The 17,787-nt window shown below is 42.6% G+C and overlaps 1 protein-coding gene across 1 annotated transcript in view; it reads left to right on the forward strand.

The window, feature by feature from the left end:
• Nucleotides 1-1,019: 1,019 nt before the first annotated feature.
• enah (ENAH actin regulator) overlaps nucleotides 1,020-17,787 on the forward strand; it is a 123,641-nt gene continuing 106,873 nt past the window's right edge. Inside the window, exon 1 of the mRNA XM_053444826.1 lies at nucleotides 1,020-1,353. Coding sequence (XP_053300801.1) covers nucleotides 1,349-1,353 — 5 coding nt within the window. The 5' untranslated portion in view covers nucleotides 1,020-1,348. The remainder of the gene's footprint in view (nucleotides 1,354-17,787) is intronic.

Genomic DNA, 17,787 nt, shown 5'->3' on the forward strand with positions numbered 1-17,787 from the left:
GATCCAACTCAGTTACCAGGGGCAACCTGTACGTGCTCCTTCCCACACGTTGCGTCAAATGCTGCCTTCTGGTCCCGTTGGAAATTATCAACCGTTGACGCTGGCAAACATAAGAGACGCACCAGAGGAACTCCCCGTTTGCTATACTCAAGTCTACAGATATAAATCAAATTAATGGGCAGAAGAAGCAGGAAAAAAACAATACTGCTTCTGTATAAAAGGCTGAAATTAATGCTGACATCATTAAGTTATGTGTTTTTAGGCCATAATCTACATGCTAAACTACAATGAAATATAACATTAAGCGGTGAACCAAAGACAGCTCTTGTATGTTCCTTTAGCACGTAGCTCAATCTATTAATAATAACATCATGACCAGATACTAATACTCTTTCCATCACTTTATTTCATAAACATTGTTTTTGTAAACATATTTAGATATTGGCCAAGACTGAAGACTAAAGGTGACAGGGACTGTACTTTCAGGGTATACCAGGGGAGCTCAGACTGAAACATCATCCTGTTTTCCAAACGTCACTCAAAACTTACTTTTACCTAATGGCTTTTTTATAACTCTCACATATGTTTGTCTTATCCGGTTTGTCCATTATATTTAAATGATGATATATTTAAATGATGATATTTAAATGATGATGCATTAATGTGTTCATCTGCCGTCTTTGAATTTAGTCAGACAGACAGATAGATAGATAGAGAGACATGCATATACATACATAGAGATAGAATGCAATATTTATCAAAATGAACACACACAAGCAAACACACGTATACATATATATTAATCTTATATACAACCAGGATTCCCTTCGATGGGCCACAGGCTAATTTAGACATAAGTGTTTATTTTTGAACATTGATACAATTAAGCATGATTGGATATTGTGACAGCAGAGCTCCGAAGTGGGGAGTCTACAGGACGGCCGTGAACGCATCACGTGTATCGGCACAGAGCGGCGGCGGAGCGGCACAGAGCGGCAGCAGAGCGGTACCCGAGCGGCACAGAGCGGCAGCAGCACAGCCCCGACACAAGTGCTTCTCAAGAGCCGGAGACACGCCGCGTTTAGTCCGCTTTCTCCTCAGTGACCCTTCGCCCCCCGCGGAGCCCGCGATGCTCCAGAACATGTAGGATTCGACCGTCTCGGTGTTTTCTTTTCTTTTTTTCTTTACTTCCACCGGATAGCCTGCGAACTGTGACACCTCCTCTCCGCCTGGTCGGACCCCCATTCATCTGGTCGCGAACCCGAGCGGGCGAACTTTTGCGAGAACTACAAACCAAGTGTCGAGACCCGCCGTCTGCGATACCCCGGGACCTGACGCCAGACCCGCCATGAGGTAAGAGCCGCTCTGAATGAGATGAAGTCGGAGAAGTGACGAGTTCAGGCTCCGCTCAGGAGTCTGGAGTGCAGGGGGGGGTAGCGCAGCTGACCCATCCGAGCTAACGTGGCTTTGGAACGTGATGGACAGCAGCACTGGTTCTTTCATGTCTCCTGTGAGACATGTCCCCCTGCAGTCTCACCACACACTGAACCCCACCGGCTTCTCAAAGCCACCGGGTTCACTCAGCCTCTTTTTCGGGCGCATTCGTGGACGTGCACAGCTTTTGGGAAATGGCGCATTCCCGCAACCTCCACAGTGTGCGGGGCGGATTATCCTCCAGCGCCGGCGGTGATGGGGTCCGTGCGGTGCCACAGTGGTAATTGTTGCGCAACGTGTGTCCCAGCGGCACGTTGCACCTGTATGTGCGGGGAAATGACAACTAATCCCCGTGTAATGTCACCACACAACCCCATGCCCAACTACCCACACACTTCTGTGACACATGTCAAACGGATGGGGGACACCACCTGGGTGCACACATTTGACACCCAGGAGCGTGCTCCCCCCCTCAACATGGGATCAGATGTTCCAGCGTGAGGCAATGTCCTCCATGTGTGGCTGTTGTGTAACATGGATGGAGCATTTGCCTCCCAGTGAACATGGTGTTTCCTGCCTTTTAAAGGGCAAGACTGACCCCATGCAGAGTGTGTGTGTGTGTGTGTGGAGACAGAGCTGATCAGTGCAGATCAATACTGAGATCAAATGAAAACACTGGAGATCAATGTGTATTGGTTCCTGTATCATCCTCTTCTGCCTTATCCTCAAAGACTGTAGATCTCCTCTAACATGGTCTTTGTCTTTGACAGCCTCACACTTGCCAAGACCCAGGTTGTCACGCTGTTGCCACCCAGGATCCAGAAGTGGCCTTGTTAAGTCAGGACAGCGTTCTTTGTGAATGCCGGCTGAATAATCACGTTACGCTGTTTGTCTTAGTCGATGTTGAATTGTCCTCGCCTCAGGAATGCGACCACTTTTAAAAGAAAAAAACGCCCTGAGGTTGCTGATGAGGCAAAAAGCGGGATTGTGATGGACACGGCCAAAGCAGCTCAGCAGGTTTTTTGTCACCTCTGCTCGGTGCTGAGAGCGAGGGAATAGAGGTGTCAGAGCAGCTTTATGGAAACGTGTGAGCTTGTGTTGTTATTTTTTTCAAATCCATAATCTAACTTAAGAAGTGAGACATGCAGTGTGGATGGGGCCGGCCCCCTTTCAGAAAGCCTGTGATCGAATCCAGCTGTTGGAAGCTCTCTGTAGGCCAAACTGCAGTTAACAATAGCTTTGTTTGTTTCAGAGACCTGCCTGTTGCGTCCATGCCCCCCTGAGTGGAAACCACTGACTTTTCCTCTCCCTCATTTCTCCTCCTCATCTTCCCTGTACTTATTAAAATCTGAGTCATTAGCTGTTTTTAGCCTTTATATGTGTTTGGGAGTACATCTGTCCTCAAACTGCAGCAGTATTGAAAGTGAACAGCCGAGCAGAGACACACTTACTTGTTTTTCACCAGACTGTTGTAGTTGTTTGCCTGCTGCTTTTCAAAGGGAGACATGTATGTCCAGAGGGGACATGGATTGGTGTGTTTGAGGGAAGTAACAGGTGTGTGCGTGTGTGTGCGTGTGTGTGTAAGAACGAGAGTGAGTTGTGGCCTCAGCTGCTTGGAGCTGACTCATGCAGGACAGTTGTGGCAGTGTGTTAGTGTGCCATACGGTTTTGGCTGAATGGCAGACGGCCCAAGTTGCTGTTCTCCTGGCTGTTCAAAACCTACCGGATTTTTGACTAATCTCGTCAGTCGACGTGAGTGACATAAACTCAACAGAACTGCCTTGTGTTGTCTGTTAATTTCCAGGAAGAGTAAAACAACAATAAAAAAAACTTTCAGTGTACATCAATTATATATTCCTGCTTAGTTCAGCTGTAAATTGGGAAATAGTTGTTCTATCTGTAGGAAGATGGAAGTCAAGTCCAAGTTCTTTTAAAATGAATAAGTAAGGTTGCATAATGTGATGATTCCAGCAACAGAGGTTTGGATGCCAAAACGATGAATTTGCCATAACACGTGCATATCTGTTATGTTGTTGTCGTCATCACTACAACAATGCATGTATAGTCCATGCGGTTATATTTCCATATAAATAGCAAGCAGTTCATGTTCTGTTTATTCCATTACTCAGGTACTGAACACACTGAAAGAGACTGTTTTAGCATGCTAAATAGCTTGTTCGTGGGGACTTTAAAGTTCATTAGCCAGCAAACTTTACTTAAAATGTTTCATGCTGAAGAAAAGGACCAATTATCTCTAATAACTTAATCCAATAAGATTATATTTATGTTGTGTCAGTCATGGAGGCTTGGCACTGGCTGCAGACGTGCTAATGTTGCTAACCTGCTTTTTTCCAATCCATCCAACACACTCATCAGCTTTTAGACACATTTTGTCTTTCACCTGCTGTTTCCACAGTTTAGAGATATCGACCTATTCAGCTTAGCAATTTACATCACGGATATTGCAGAAGTCCTGTCTGTCAGTTTTCCATAAGTGGAACCACACTTGCGACTACTTATGGCTCACTGTTACCCTGACTCCTTGTGACCTAACCAGGAGAATCAAAATCTGAATAATTTTAACCTCCATACACATAGAAGACAGCGAAATGCTGTGTTCCACAGACTGGTCACACCTTAAAAACAGAGACACATACAACAAAACTGAAAACTAAAATGAAAGTGAGAAATACATTTATAATGACTTAAGTTGCAGGGATGGTGGTGTACAGACAGATTCACTCTCTCTCTTTTTCATATAATCTGTTAGTCTCTCACCCAGATGTGCTCTGCGGTACCAGAATCAGCAGTGTTTGATTTAACGGGAATCGGTACTTGGTAGGACTTCAAAGTACTTCAAAGAGAGCATAACTCTAGTTAGGCAGAATAAGTGAGTGTGCAGAGGATTTCAGAAAAGATTCTACTTCTAGGGAAAACTTTGGGGGATAGAAGATGAGCTTCAGGAGATTTAAAGTTTTAGGGCTGCAGCTTATAATTATTTTCCTTATTGACTGAAGTCTCAAACCCCCAAAATTAAAAACATAGCCAGTAAGATTGTACCAAAGCTGTAAAATGGTGTTTAGCCAGAACATAGCTGCTGCAGATCAGTAGCATGACATATATGTAGCACCACATGTATGCAGCTAAACAACAGAAGTCAAGAGCATGTAAACCATAATGTCAATGATACCAACAAAAGAACCTCTCTGGTCCCAGCTGATACTCAGCAGCACATGGTGGTGGTTATAACCTGACTATTAAGGTCAAACAAACGTGGCCAGAGCACATTCCTAAACCATGAGCACATGAATTTATATATAATGGATTGTGCGTTTGTTTCCCTGCGTCGTGTCAGGCGGCATGTAGCACTGATGTCAGCTTATCTCGGCCTGTTTGATAAGCTGCATCGTCAGGGTGACGGGGCTGTGAAGTGTCATGGAAACAAGCCTTGACAGTCGCTGAAAGGCCTCATGCCTCCCAGTCGCAGCAGGTTCACACCCCAGTTGACTGACAGAAGCTGAGGCCAGGGCTACATGCGGCCTGGAACTTTGTTTCGTCTGGTTATCAATCTAACTGCAACAGGGTGGGGGGAGAGAGCCTATTCATGTGGAGAAAAACACCCCCAGTCACTGTGGAGTTTAAGATAGACTGTGGCCAGTTACTGTACACTATCCAATCCAAATGAGGGATTAATAAATTCACCCCGGGGCTGATTTGAAATGAGAATACATTTATCATGTAAATTGATTTAAAAAGGAAGTCACTGCCACTAGTCACTTCTTGACATTTATTGAGTCTAGACAGAGAATAAGGCACAAAGAAACAATCTGATAAATCGACCAATAGATCATCGAGATGTTATATCACTACAAGAAGCACGACTTCATTAGCAACTGAATAGAGATGGGAATATGATAATGAATAATTCATAGACTATGTCGGATAGAAGCCCCCAGAATCGACCAATCAGCTGGAATGCTCGCAGCTCAACCCATGCTCCACCTCTCTATTCTTTTATATTCTCCTCTGTTGACTTTGTCTCCTTTGTTCTGACTACATCTAACAGCAGACTGAATCTACAGGCATTTTCATACCTGAAAGATCGGACTATGGCTCATGTCTTTGTTAAAGGGTATTTTATCCTGTTTCACATAGCACACTCAATTTTGTATCACATAAGTGCATCCTGTAGTTGTCACCTACAGGGGCTGTGTCTACCAATTGGTGTGTGTCTGACATTGGAATGTTCACCTTGATGGTTGATAGTCTTTGCCATTGAATGGAGAATATTAATGAACTGGTTCATTTGGTTATTTTCGTTGCCACCTTAATATCTTATTGGTATTTCCAACACCTTTGCTAAATCATTACTTTTATAACGCTTCTCGTGCCAGAACCGCAGCAGCCATGTCCCGCTTCTTGACTCCTCGTCTAGGCTATTGCTCATTCTTTCTGCACGTCCCAGTGTTAGAATCATACTGCTAGAAATACAGCCACACTAGATCCATTTAGCTATACATGCTGCCAGAGTTAAGTGTAATGTTAACTAGACATGTACGGTGATGTTTATGTTGGCTGTAAGCAGTGCAACTCTTTCGATTAGCTCAGGCAACAAGATAAGCAACTAGATTCTGCATTGTGATTCGGTCTTGTGTACCGTGTAGGAACTGGTGCCTGATCGATGTTGGATTAAGGTAACCAACACTAATTACTACCAGCATGAACAACTTCAGGTGCAGTACTTTCCACTAGTTTGTATGCTCCAAATGCATGTCCTCATTGTTCGAACCATATATCGTCAAAGGCAACGACTGTAATCCTGCCTGGCAACTCTGTTTCTGGGGTGTCCAGCAAGACTTCCGCGGTCAAAAAGTGTTTTAATACTGCAAACAAACTAAACCATTGTTCAGTTTGATCTGGACGGAGACCACCTATCTTTATAAAGTGCAAGTGAACAAGAGAGAGCCGTTGTTTTGCTCAAGTAATCTCCTTTTGAAGTTTTTGGGGGGAGATTTGTTTTGCCACAGATGGCTCCAAGCCATTCTGCCCCTTGCACTCCTTATCTCCTTCACTCCTTCTATCTGTCCTCCGTAGCCATATCTCCGCCAATCCATCCTTAATCACTCTCCCTTCTGTCTGCACCAAAATGGGGCTTCTCCCTGCCAGGATTTATTTTCCTCTGATATTTCCGTCCCCTCCCAGAGAATCACATCTCAGGCCTTGCTCTCCGGCTGTCTGCTGACCGACTGTTTGCACAAGTAAGGTCATCCAGCTCCTGTTTGAGGCAGACATAGTTCTCACAGGATATTCAAAACAGGGAAAGACATTGAGCCACTTGATCTTGGTATCACTCGATCTTGGTATCAAGCCACTGTGATTTTATACTGTTTCTTAAGTTTCTTGATTTGATTGTAGTGAAGGACAGAAAAGACCGTTGAAACTAAAATCAACCTGAGCGCACTTGAAGTTTCACACTTTAGGAGAAAATCCCCTTCAGTTTCTTTCAGAGGGATATTTTTTGATTCTTTGTTTGGGAGCAGTTGGCAGATAATGCATTTAAATTGTGTTTTTAATCTGTAAATATTCTCATATTTCTTCCCAGAATGCATTCTTTAACAAACCTTTTAACATGAACTGTCCTCTGAACAGATTTTACAAAACACCAATTCCCTAAATGTATTTATTAAGTTTTATCCAAACGATTCGTGTTTCATTGTCTTCGATTGTCATCTGTAAAGTGAGATCAGACGGATCGAGTCATGCTTTGTAGCTCAGCCCTGTGTTTCCATCACTGTTCACTATTTCCATTGAAGTTAGTTGAGGTGATCTTTTCGACTTTGTCTGTGTATGATGCCACAATGAGGGCGAGACCATTAAGTTTGTTAACACTACACCTGGCATTTATTTGAATCTTATCGAGCAACTAGCGACACATTTGGCAACTTTCCGCTACTTTGGCATTCTCCGTTTTCGATGTTGAGCAACAGCCAAATCACGTTCACTGATTTGTGAATGATTTCACGATTGCCTTGAGGAAGATGAAATCCAGAGGAGTAGTTTAAGCCCTTCTCCAGCTCATTAATTATACCTACGATAAAAAACGGTTTAAATGGTATTTGAAATTGTATTTGAAAAGAAAAGAAGCAAATGCGGCTGAATTTCAGATTAAATAGTTAGTCATCTTGTACAATAGACTGTTTTCCTCTGGATGTGTGTACATTGACAACCTGCAGTCAGATTTCTCTTTTCCCTCTGTCATGTCCATGTCATATCAAGAAGTGAAGGTGTGATGCGATATTACCACAGATGTCCCACTAGCACTTCTTTTTCCCTTTTCACACACAAGCTCACACCCACCTGTTAGAGCTGCACTCGTCACATTTATATTTTCATAGCAGTGGTGTAATTTTAGCATGTTGGTGGTATTTGTTGTATATTAATAACTATAATTGTGCTGTATTCAAAACCAAATTAGTAAAAAAAATAAAAATAATAAACAATGTTTAGAGAAGAAGCATGTTTAAGGTGATGTGAAGTGTCTGTAATTGAAGTTGTAGCCCACTTGCAAAGGTCACAGGCAACAGCACTGATGGTTTGTTTCTATGTGTGTGTGTGTGTGTGTATGTGTGATTGACGAGAGGGTTGTGTGTTTAACCTGTAAATGTTCAACCTGTGAGGTGAAATTCCTTCGCCTTTCTGTGGTTTTGTGGAGCTCCTGCCATTGACATCACTTACCGAATAGAGAAGGGTTAGAATGCGGTGACTGTGCAGGGCTGTGTCTGCACCTGGGTTATGATCAGCCCAGAAGCATCAGTCACTGATCACGACCTATATGTGCTGAATGTGTGAGTGAGTGTGGGAAGGACCAGGTTCACAGATGGCGGCTGGGATGGGAACACTGACAAGTATACAGCCCGAACTGTACATCTGCCAACACGCCCAAACACCAACTGTGTCCAGCATGAATTACATTCATATGCAGCTAATTAGGAAAACTATCTTCAGTCCCTGTGATATAAGGGTTAGCCTTTTTCAAGATCGAATACAGCAAGCCTTATCTTAACCAGAAGTGTGCAGATGCCAGAACATATTCAGGTAATTTTGACAGAAGATCCCAAGTTGTCTTTTAGATACATTCACAGAGGACGCTTACTTCTATAGCCACTTTGTTGTGAAATCAATATAACTATAAATCCTCACCTGAGGAAGGCCCCGCTGCAACTGATCAAGCAGGTTATGTCCTATAGCCAATTACGTTTAGCGCTATTTAAGGCTATTGAGTTGTCGTTTCCATTTTCTAGAAATGATAGTCTGTATCAAGAACTTGTTTAATGGTATTTAGGGTTACAAATCTGCCAGGAAAAGAGATTATTGTAAGATTGGTGAAGTCAAATCAATGTGACTTAAAACAAAGACCCTTGCTTGCTAATACATTTTGTCAATTTTCTGACTAATTGGGTCTTTGAAGTTGGTGGAGCTATGCTGGGAACAGGTCTTTGTCACAGAGACATCATCGAGATGTTATATCACTACAAGAAGCACGACTTCATTAGCAACTGAATAGAGATGTGAATATGATAATGAATAATTCATAGACGATGTCGGATAGAAGCCACCAGAATTGACCAATCAGCTGGAATGCTCGCAGCTAAACCCATGCTCCACCTCTCTATTCTTTTATATTCTCCTCTGTTGACTTTGTCTCCTTTGTTCTGACTACATCTAACAGCGGACTGCATCTACGGGCATTTTAACACCTGAAAGATCGGACTATGGTTCATGTCTCTGTTAAAGGGTATTTTTAGTCGGTTTCACATAGCAATTTCAGGAGCACACTCAATTTTGTATGACATAAGTGCATCCTGTCATCGTCACCTACAGGGGCTGTGTCTACCTATTGGTGTGCATCTGACATTGGAATGTTAAACTTAATGGTTGATAGTCTTTGCCATTGAATGGAGAATATTAATGAACTGGTTAATTTGGTTATTTTCGTTTTCACCTTAATATCTTATTGGTATTGCTACTAGTGTTGGGTATCATTTTGGTAATTTCCAACACCTTTGCTAAATCATAACTTTTAAAACGCAAGAACTTGACTTGTCGCATTAGGAAAAGCTAATGACATTACAGATGACTCTGTTCAGTTCAAGTGTCTTAGTTGAGCCGTGACAGTGAACCAGCATGGATAATACCAGGACTGAGAGTGTGAAGCTGCTGAATTCAGCCATCATACCATTAACCCTGTGCTTTTCCTGGTGACATGTCAAAATGTCTTAAGTTAGAACGGCATTCTCCCTGTTCTGGACTTGTACTAATAAGAATAGTAAGGGTTTAATTTTTCCAACCCTAACAAGAAACTCTGCAATAAAACTAAATGGTGGTGGGGCTAGGGATGTTGTTTCACTATCTCTGAGGGATACACTTGTTGACATAATGCCGTCTTCTTAAGGTTAAAACCTTAACCTTAACCATCACAGCTAAACCTCCAAACTAAAAATTTAAAACAGTTTCCTTCCCTAAACCTAAAACTAAGCCCCGCTAAAAAGTGTTTTTGTTCCAAGGCCCCATGGGTAAGTGTGTTTTCAAGTTGAGGCCCCCAATGGGACAAGCCCAAGTATTCACATGTCCTCAAAGGCCCCTTCTGGGACATTACATGGACTTGCATTGATTTCCTGGAACCCATTACCACTACTTACCTAATTCTCACCCTAACCATACTGACCCCAAAATCTTTTTTTGGTTGTTAATTTGGATACACAGACTTTGTCTCCAGTTGGATTAGTTATACCAAATAATTTGTCTTTTGTTTCAAGTCTGTCCCCAAATGTAGCCTATGACAGACACACACACACACACACACACACACACACACACACACACACACACACACACACACACACACACATACGCTCAAATACAAATGCTTCCCTCCTCTGAAGTGGTCGTCCCAGCAACACAACAATGCCCCAAATTGACACTCCTTTTTCAGCCGATTGTAGCCTCAGTAGATCTGAAATGAGCGGATGGCGGTGGTAAGACTCATAAGATGGGAGAGGGCAAAACGTGGTCAGGGGAAGGAGGCGTGTAAGGAGCTGGCCTCATTTGGCCCCCATAATGAACCAAGCTGGGACCTACCCCTCCATCTTTGTTCCCCTGGACAATGGCTGTGCAATGTGAGAGAAGATCATCGGACACATGAACTCCCCATGGTCAGCTGTGCTCAACAGGATGTACTGAGGAGAGTGGGGGGGGGGGGGGGGGGGGGGGGATGCCAGAGGTGACGGTTCATCCTTCACTCTTTTATAGCATCCGACAGGAACTAGTTAAATTTGCAAATGATTTAAAAGACTATACTGACTTCCACCATTCTATCTGTGGTTCTCCAATTTCCCTCTCCCTGCCCTCTCCCATTGCTTTCACTTCCTTTCTCAGATGGAGAGTCAAAGTTCATTTAAAGCAGGGCTCTTTTTCTGTCGTATCTGGTATAAATTTGACGAAAAAAGTGTTAACTGACAGACTTTCCTCATTAAATATTTAATTCTGGATTATGTTCTCCCTCTTCCAATATAGTTGTTACCATACCCATTAACTTCTAATTACTTGCTCAATTTCCTATAAAAAATGAACTACAAAATGGAATCTACATAAAATCTAATTGCCCACAAATGCCCAATATGAAAACATAAGCTGCTTTCAGACATGCGCTGAACTCAGGAGATTCTCCGGAGGGGCTGTATGAGTGATCTCAAATGTCTCCGGACTTTCTGCAGACTTTCTCCGGCCAGTTGAGTCCAGACAGTCCAGAGGAGCCGATGTGAGAAAACAGCAGGAGATCCTCAGCAGGATTCACAGCGAGCGAGTGAGGGTGTTGATGACTTACTAACACGCGACAGGCGCAAGAATGATGTAGAAGACATAGATGAAGATGTCAAGAGAGTTTTTGTGATAAGAGCCAGTGTAGATGTGCTGTATACAAAAACATGTGATCTCTGCCTGTTGCTCCATCCCTCACCTGAGTGTCTGAGCGGAGAATCTCCTGCTGCGTTGTTCACGTGTGAAAACTCAAGAGAAAGTCCCCACCCAATTCTCTGGACATACTCTGGAGTTCATATCTGACAACTTCTATACTGTATACAACAGTACTCAGTAAAACGGGGGCTGTAGCTATGACTCTCTGCACATGTGAAGTGGAAAATGTCTGTGTCTTAAGACGTCCTTGTTCATCTGTAAGTCTTGAATTGACAAGAGTATAAAATCATAGAGAGATATTGTGCAAAACATGTTTGCCAACAAACAAATTGTGTTTAGTATAACTCTAATCAACTGCATGCAATTATGACAGAAATACAAACACAGCTGCAGTTAGTAACACTTTAAAAAGAACAATTATTTTAACTATTATCACTGACAAGATCAGCTCCCGCTTCACTCTGCAGCATTACATCCACACTTTGTCTGGTCTTCAACTAACAATTAAACTGCACTGCCAACAAAACAAGTTGAGACTGGTTGTGTCAGTAGGGCACAGGAAAGGGCTGTCACTTCTCAAATAGGCGAATTGGAACTTATTCAAATTGACATGTAATTAATTCAAACTAATAATAATTTAATATTTATATTTGGAATCTTTAGAGTGAATGTTGGTATTGTCGAATCGAAAAATGGTAACCTTTGCATGAACTGCATCGTAACACACACACAAACACACACACACACACATACACATCAAGACCCTCTTTAATGCAGGGTTGGGAGTGATCCTAGGAAATGGTTCTCTAATTACTTATTATCTAAATGAGGCACACACCAGGTCCCAGTTGCAGCGTGAGAATAGCCCTCTGTGTGTGTGTCCTCTGTTGAATAATTCATTTTCTCTGGCTGAGGCCACAGTTTGCACTCCGCTCTGTGTTTACTTCTTTTTATATGTTTTTTTCTTTACAAATTAGGCTGTGATGTAGGATTTTCAGTCATTATTTGGTCCTACATGTCAATTTGATGGCAAATTGAATAATTTGAATGCTGCTGTCCTAAAGATTTTTCAATGCGTTTTTAGTCTTATCGTAAAGAATTGGTTTTTGCACCTGTCCTCCTCTGAGGCTGTTGATTGGCCGTACTTCCTGCTGAAGTGACCTTTGGTACATAGAACCTGTCAGTGATGTTTGCACTGACTGGGTCAGCTCTTCATCTTTTCTTTTGTATATGTGTCTATGATCTGATGAGACGGTCCAACCTGTTGCTCTCGCCTCTCCCATTCATCCACTGTGGCTCCTCTTTGTGTGGTTCTGACCATCTCATGTTAGGGCTTCGTATTGAACATCAGGACTCGGCTGTAATGTACAAAACAGTAAAATACAGGAAGCTGTCACTGAAAGTCTGTTTAGCCCAAGAGGCTCGTTGACATCTGGTTTTGAGTGACCTTGGGTGGACGCTACTCTGCTTCTTTTTGGACCTTAAATAGCCGAAATATCTCCACACTACCGATTTCCACGGATCCTTGTCCTCGTCTTTTGGGCTATGTCCGTTGGGGTGTCCTCTTCTCTTTAATCTTAATCCCACTCCTGAGGTACCAGTGTGCACGGCTGCAGGAGCCCAAACATTAGCACTTAGGCTGCGTGTACACATGGTGATATATTCCCTCGTTGATCTTCCGCGAAGGACATTCAAAATTGACACTAAGCAAAAGAAAATATATATAGCAACGCAAGGGGAAAAATGTAGTTAGAAATAAAAATTCGAATAGAAACAAAGTGGAATAAATGAGATTGAAATAAAACTACTATATACAAGGCTGCTTTTATAAATTCTGTGAACGGCCATCCGTCCAAATTCTTTGCAATATGTGCAGCAGTCTTTCTTTGATTACTTGTTATTTTCTTTAGTTTTCAAAACCTGCTGGTCGACCAGGGTCTTTCACTGGGGAGTTTGCATGTTCTCCCCTTGTCTGTGTGTTTTTCTCTAGGTGCTCCTGCTTCCTCCCACAGTCGAAAGACGGGCAGCTTTGGTAAACTGTGTGGATGATTGTTAGTCTCTGTATGTGAGCTCTGTGATGGACTGGAAACTTGTCCAGGGCGCCTCTCACTTAGTGTCAGCTGGGATTGGCTCCACCAGTATAGATAATGGATTGATGGACTTTCTTTCCTTCATTTGCTGCTGTGATGATGGATGTCCCCGTTGAACCAGTTAGAGATGAACATTCACATATGTTCTAAGACACTCAGGTTTCAGTCTGCTCTGAATACTCTGTTCCAACTGTCACGTCACTCTGACATTTGTATGTAGAGGAAGTTCCAGTTCCAGTGTTTACACGCTGCAGGGAACACAACATCAGCACCTGTCTGAAAGAAAGTATGTGCTGTTGCTGTGGCGGAAGAAAGGCAAAATGAGACTTTAAAGGAATCAGCAGTGATAGGATGCTTTATAAGTCATATATCAGAATATGACAGAACCTTGCATGCGCAGTTCTGCATGGAGGCTCAATTCACAAGGTCAAGTTAATGTCACTGTACCTCAGACAATTCATGTTGAAATGGAAGTTTAGTTCTTGAACAGCTAACATTTTTGGCAGTTATATCTGACCCTTTTTCAGTTTATTTGTTTCAACAAAAGTTATCTACTAATGTGTATTTGTCACAGGCTTTGTGATGTAAAACCTAGTCATGATTGGGAGGCCTTCTTGCTCTGTTATCTGCTCATTCATTCCTTTTGGTAATTAGATAAACCAATATCCTACATGGCCGGTACCGGAACTAATCCCAAGGCAGCATTTGGTGGTTCATCTCGCTGCCTGAGCTATGTCCCGAAGTAGTTGCCCTGCTTACAGGCACCATAATTATCACACTTAACTCATGACACAACAACAAAGTGCTTAGAGCTAAACGATCAGAAATATGTGTTTCACGTGAAACTCTTCGGTCACAGTGACATGCAGCAAAGCTTTGAAAACAAAGAAAGCAGAGGGATGCTCAGTGTTTCACTGTTTGCGTGACCTTATGCTGAGCACATCAGCCGGCAGCGTGGGCGTCCCTGGCCCCAGCCCCTGGCCCCAGCGGTGGGGAAACAATTCATGAAAAGCTTGGAGCTGAGAATATTTTGCTGTGTTAAGCACTGAAACTGTTTGTACTTAAGTTTCATTACAAGATTTTTTATGAAAGTTTGTTTAGTTTTTCATTTAATTATATTTGGATGTTTCAGTTTTCAGTTTATATGTTATATTTCAACTTCAAATTTGCCTTAGCAATAAAAAAGCTGTATTTATTGTCGACTCTCATTTTGTGTTTTTTGGGGGTAATAGTCACCGTTTAGACACAGGATCATTTTTAAAGTATCGATTCAGCATCGGTATCTGCCAAAGCCCAAATGATACCCAACCATAAAGCTAATTGTCATATTTAGCATTAATTCATCCTTTGTCATTCCAAAAAGGGAAATCCCTGTAAGTAACAGACTTGTATCTCAAAGGAAACACACATGGTTGTTTAGAACAAATAGAGGGTGATGTGCTGGACAGCCTGCCGGCTCAGCGACCTCTCCACATCCCCCTCCTTGTAGGAGCGAGCCCTCATCTCTAAAACGACACTCTTATTAAACTTTCAGAGGTCTGGGGTGCCACGCTTTCTCCCCTGACAGCCCTGACAGTCACACAGCTGCTGGTCACAAGCAGCCTGCTTACCACCTGTTGCCACTTGAGAACCCACAAACAGTTGTGGATGTACATTAACTGTTAGCTGACCGGGGGGGCTTTTGGTGTTCTCATTACAGCGGACAGGTGCTGCTGTTTCCTTTAGGTTCGACCCTAAATACATGCATGGGTTTTTCTATTTGCACTTATAATGTTACTGATAATGTTGAGTTTGGTGTTTTTTTTATGTTGTGTGTACAGTACATGTTCTTTTCTACCTGTGTGTGTGTGTGTGTGTGTGTGTGTATATGTGTGGGATGTAGGAGGTCAGACAGTAATCTTCATAGTGGACGTTAGTCAGATTATGCCAGATTACTGCTCACTCGCAGCTGGAGAGTCCAGCACTGCAGGAGGCCACAGGGCTTGATTGTTTTTTTAACCTTTGTGCCTGGGCCCAAAATGATTTGATTCGCTAACACAACAGAGATTGTTTGTATATATATATTGAAGAAAGTGGAGTGTTGAGTCAGCCAGATAAGTTATTAACCAACAGGAATTCTTTTATATTCCTAATTTTATGTAGAAGTCTAAGTATTTATTCTTTTATCAGTGTTAAAATACAGCAGCACATTAGTGCCTGCATGCTGTTAGTGCTTGTGTAGATGTGTGTGTTGGTATACAAATAGGCTCTGGGCCTATTGTGTAAAATATCATCAGGAGGCAGGGTTAAGATGACAGTTAGATGGGATTATAGAGGTGAGAACCTGGGTTAGACCTCAATCTGTTTTACCACAACCGGACAGGGACGCTGACTAACCTCACCTCACTGTGCTGTATTTTAAGATATACAGTAGCAGCATTTAATTAAGACTCCAGCATGTGTTTTTACACTTCCATACCCACTGAAATGTGAGTGCAGGGTCAGCTACTGAGCTCCCAGCTCTGCAGCCGGTGGATAGGCTATGTCCATTTAACTACATTTTAGTTTGAAAGCTTTGAAAACTGAAATGATCCCTGTGCACACAAGCCATATCAGTTTTAACCCACATCCATACTAACACACTGAAAACTCATATCACATGACCACTCATTTACTTTGACTATGCATGTGCCAGTGTGCACAGGTATTTTCGCAGACTGCTTGAATAATAGCTTCTCTCTTACACATGTAAACAGTTGAATCCTTGTAAAATACAGAATGTAACTGCACAACAGCTGTCAGCAAAGACAACAGGGTGTAACTGATTATCCATGTTGTGTTGTACACTGGTAACTAAGGCTCATAACAGTTGTTTTCTTCCGGAAGAGCTTCTTGTGATAGGAACATGACGAATTATCGAAGGCTACGCCGTGAAGACTCAATCAGCAAGAGGTTATGAGTGTTAACCTCATCATTTCCAAACAGACAGATTAAGACAGAAACAGGGCGGCAGCCTTTTCGAGGCTCTCAAACTCCAAAATGGTGTGGACGCCAGCCGTGTCCGCAGGAGAGTTGATGCATTTTCAGATGAAAACATAATCGTATTGACATAGCCTCAGTGTCTTTCTGAGGGACATTTCACTATGATTGTGATTTAGTTTTATTTAAATTTGCCCATAATCCGACGTCTGATGAAAAGAGTCTCCGGTTTTCTTCTCACTCAGATACACTGTGCAGATTTCAAGTACACTTGGTCTGATGACTGTAGATTCGAGCAGAAAGAATGTTTAACAAAACTAGGCCTTTAAATGATGTGTGTATTTAACAGGGAAGGAGGGTAAGATGAAAAGATGCAATGGAGTTTTGTTTTTGGAAGAGCAGGATCCAGTGTTATGAGGGTTCAACGCAACTTCTTTCAAGGGCAATATTATGCAAGGTCAACCAAATAAACTTCATAGACAAATAACAAACCCTAAAGAAGTATTTAGTTCCACTCAATGGTGCCCTCTCATATCGGCTGTGTTGACAGTAGATACCGTAGCCTTATGAAACCAATAGCTGCTTTAATCATTTTAAAATAAATCATTTCTGGCAGCAGGCGAACCAAGGTTGAAGATAGACATGCGGGCATCCCTAGCCTGCAGCCACTTCCTTTTTTACTGAAGACACTAAATGACCTCAGTTATTCAAATCTAGTTCAGTCTTTTGCAGTTTGTATTTGTATCTGTATCATATTTACGCAAATCACATTCTCAATGTTGTGTTAACACTGCTATATTATCAGTGTGAGTGCTGTATCCACACATGTAACCTCAGGCAGCAGATGTCACTGCTTGTAAAAACGAGAAGAGGCTTATGTGGCAGCCTGTAATGCCTTTGCCAACCTAATGCCCAATACTCTATGCTGCTGGCGAGCTTTTGTGTGCTCGTGTGTGTGTGAGAGATTGTGTGTGTGTTTGGTGGAGGCCGTCTGACGATCCGGTCCAGGCTAGTTGCTGTCTTCTTCCTCTCACTCTCACTGTGGTCCCTGTCTGTTTGGGAAGGGTTTGCCAACTATTGAGACACGCTTCCTTTTAGTGTGGATACGTGAAGCCGAAGCTGTCTGAGTCATTGGGAGGCCAGTGCAATGAGATGCTCTGATTTTTGGTCAAAGAAAGCCGACTGTCAGGGTGTGAAGACTGAGAACAGGTGGCTGCTCTGTTTGTCCATCTGTCCCCTCGTCCACACATGTTGTTCCTGCTCAGGTCGAGGGTCACACACTAGGGTCTGCACAAGTCAGTCAGTTTCCCCCCAAAAAACACTTGGTGCCACA

The sequence above is a fragment of the Pleuronectes platessa genome, chromosome 17, assembly GCF_947347685.1.
Source record: "Pleuronectes platessa chromosome 17, fPlePla1.1, whole genome shotgun sequence".
NCBI classification, from domain to species: domain Eukaryota; kingdom Metazoa; phylum Chordata; class Actinopteri; order Pleuronectiformes; family Pleuronectidae; genus Pleuronectes; species Pleuronectes platessa.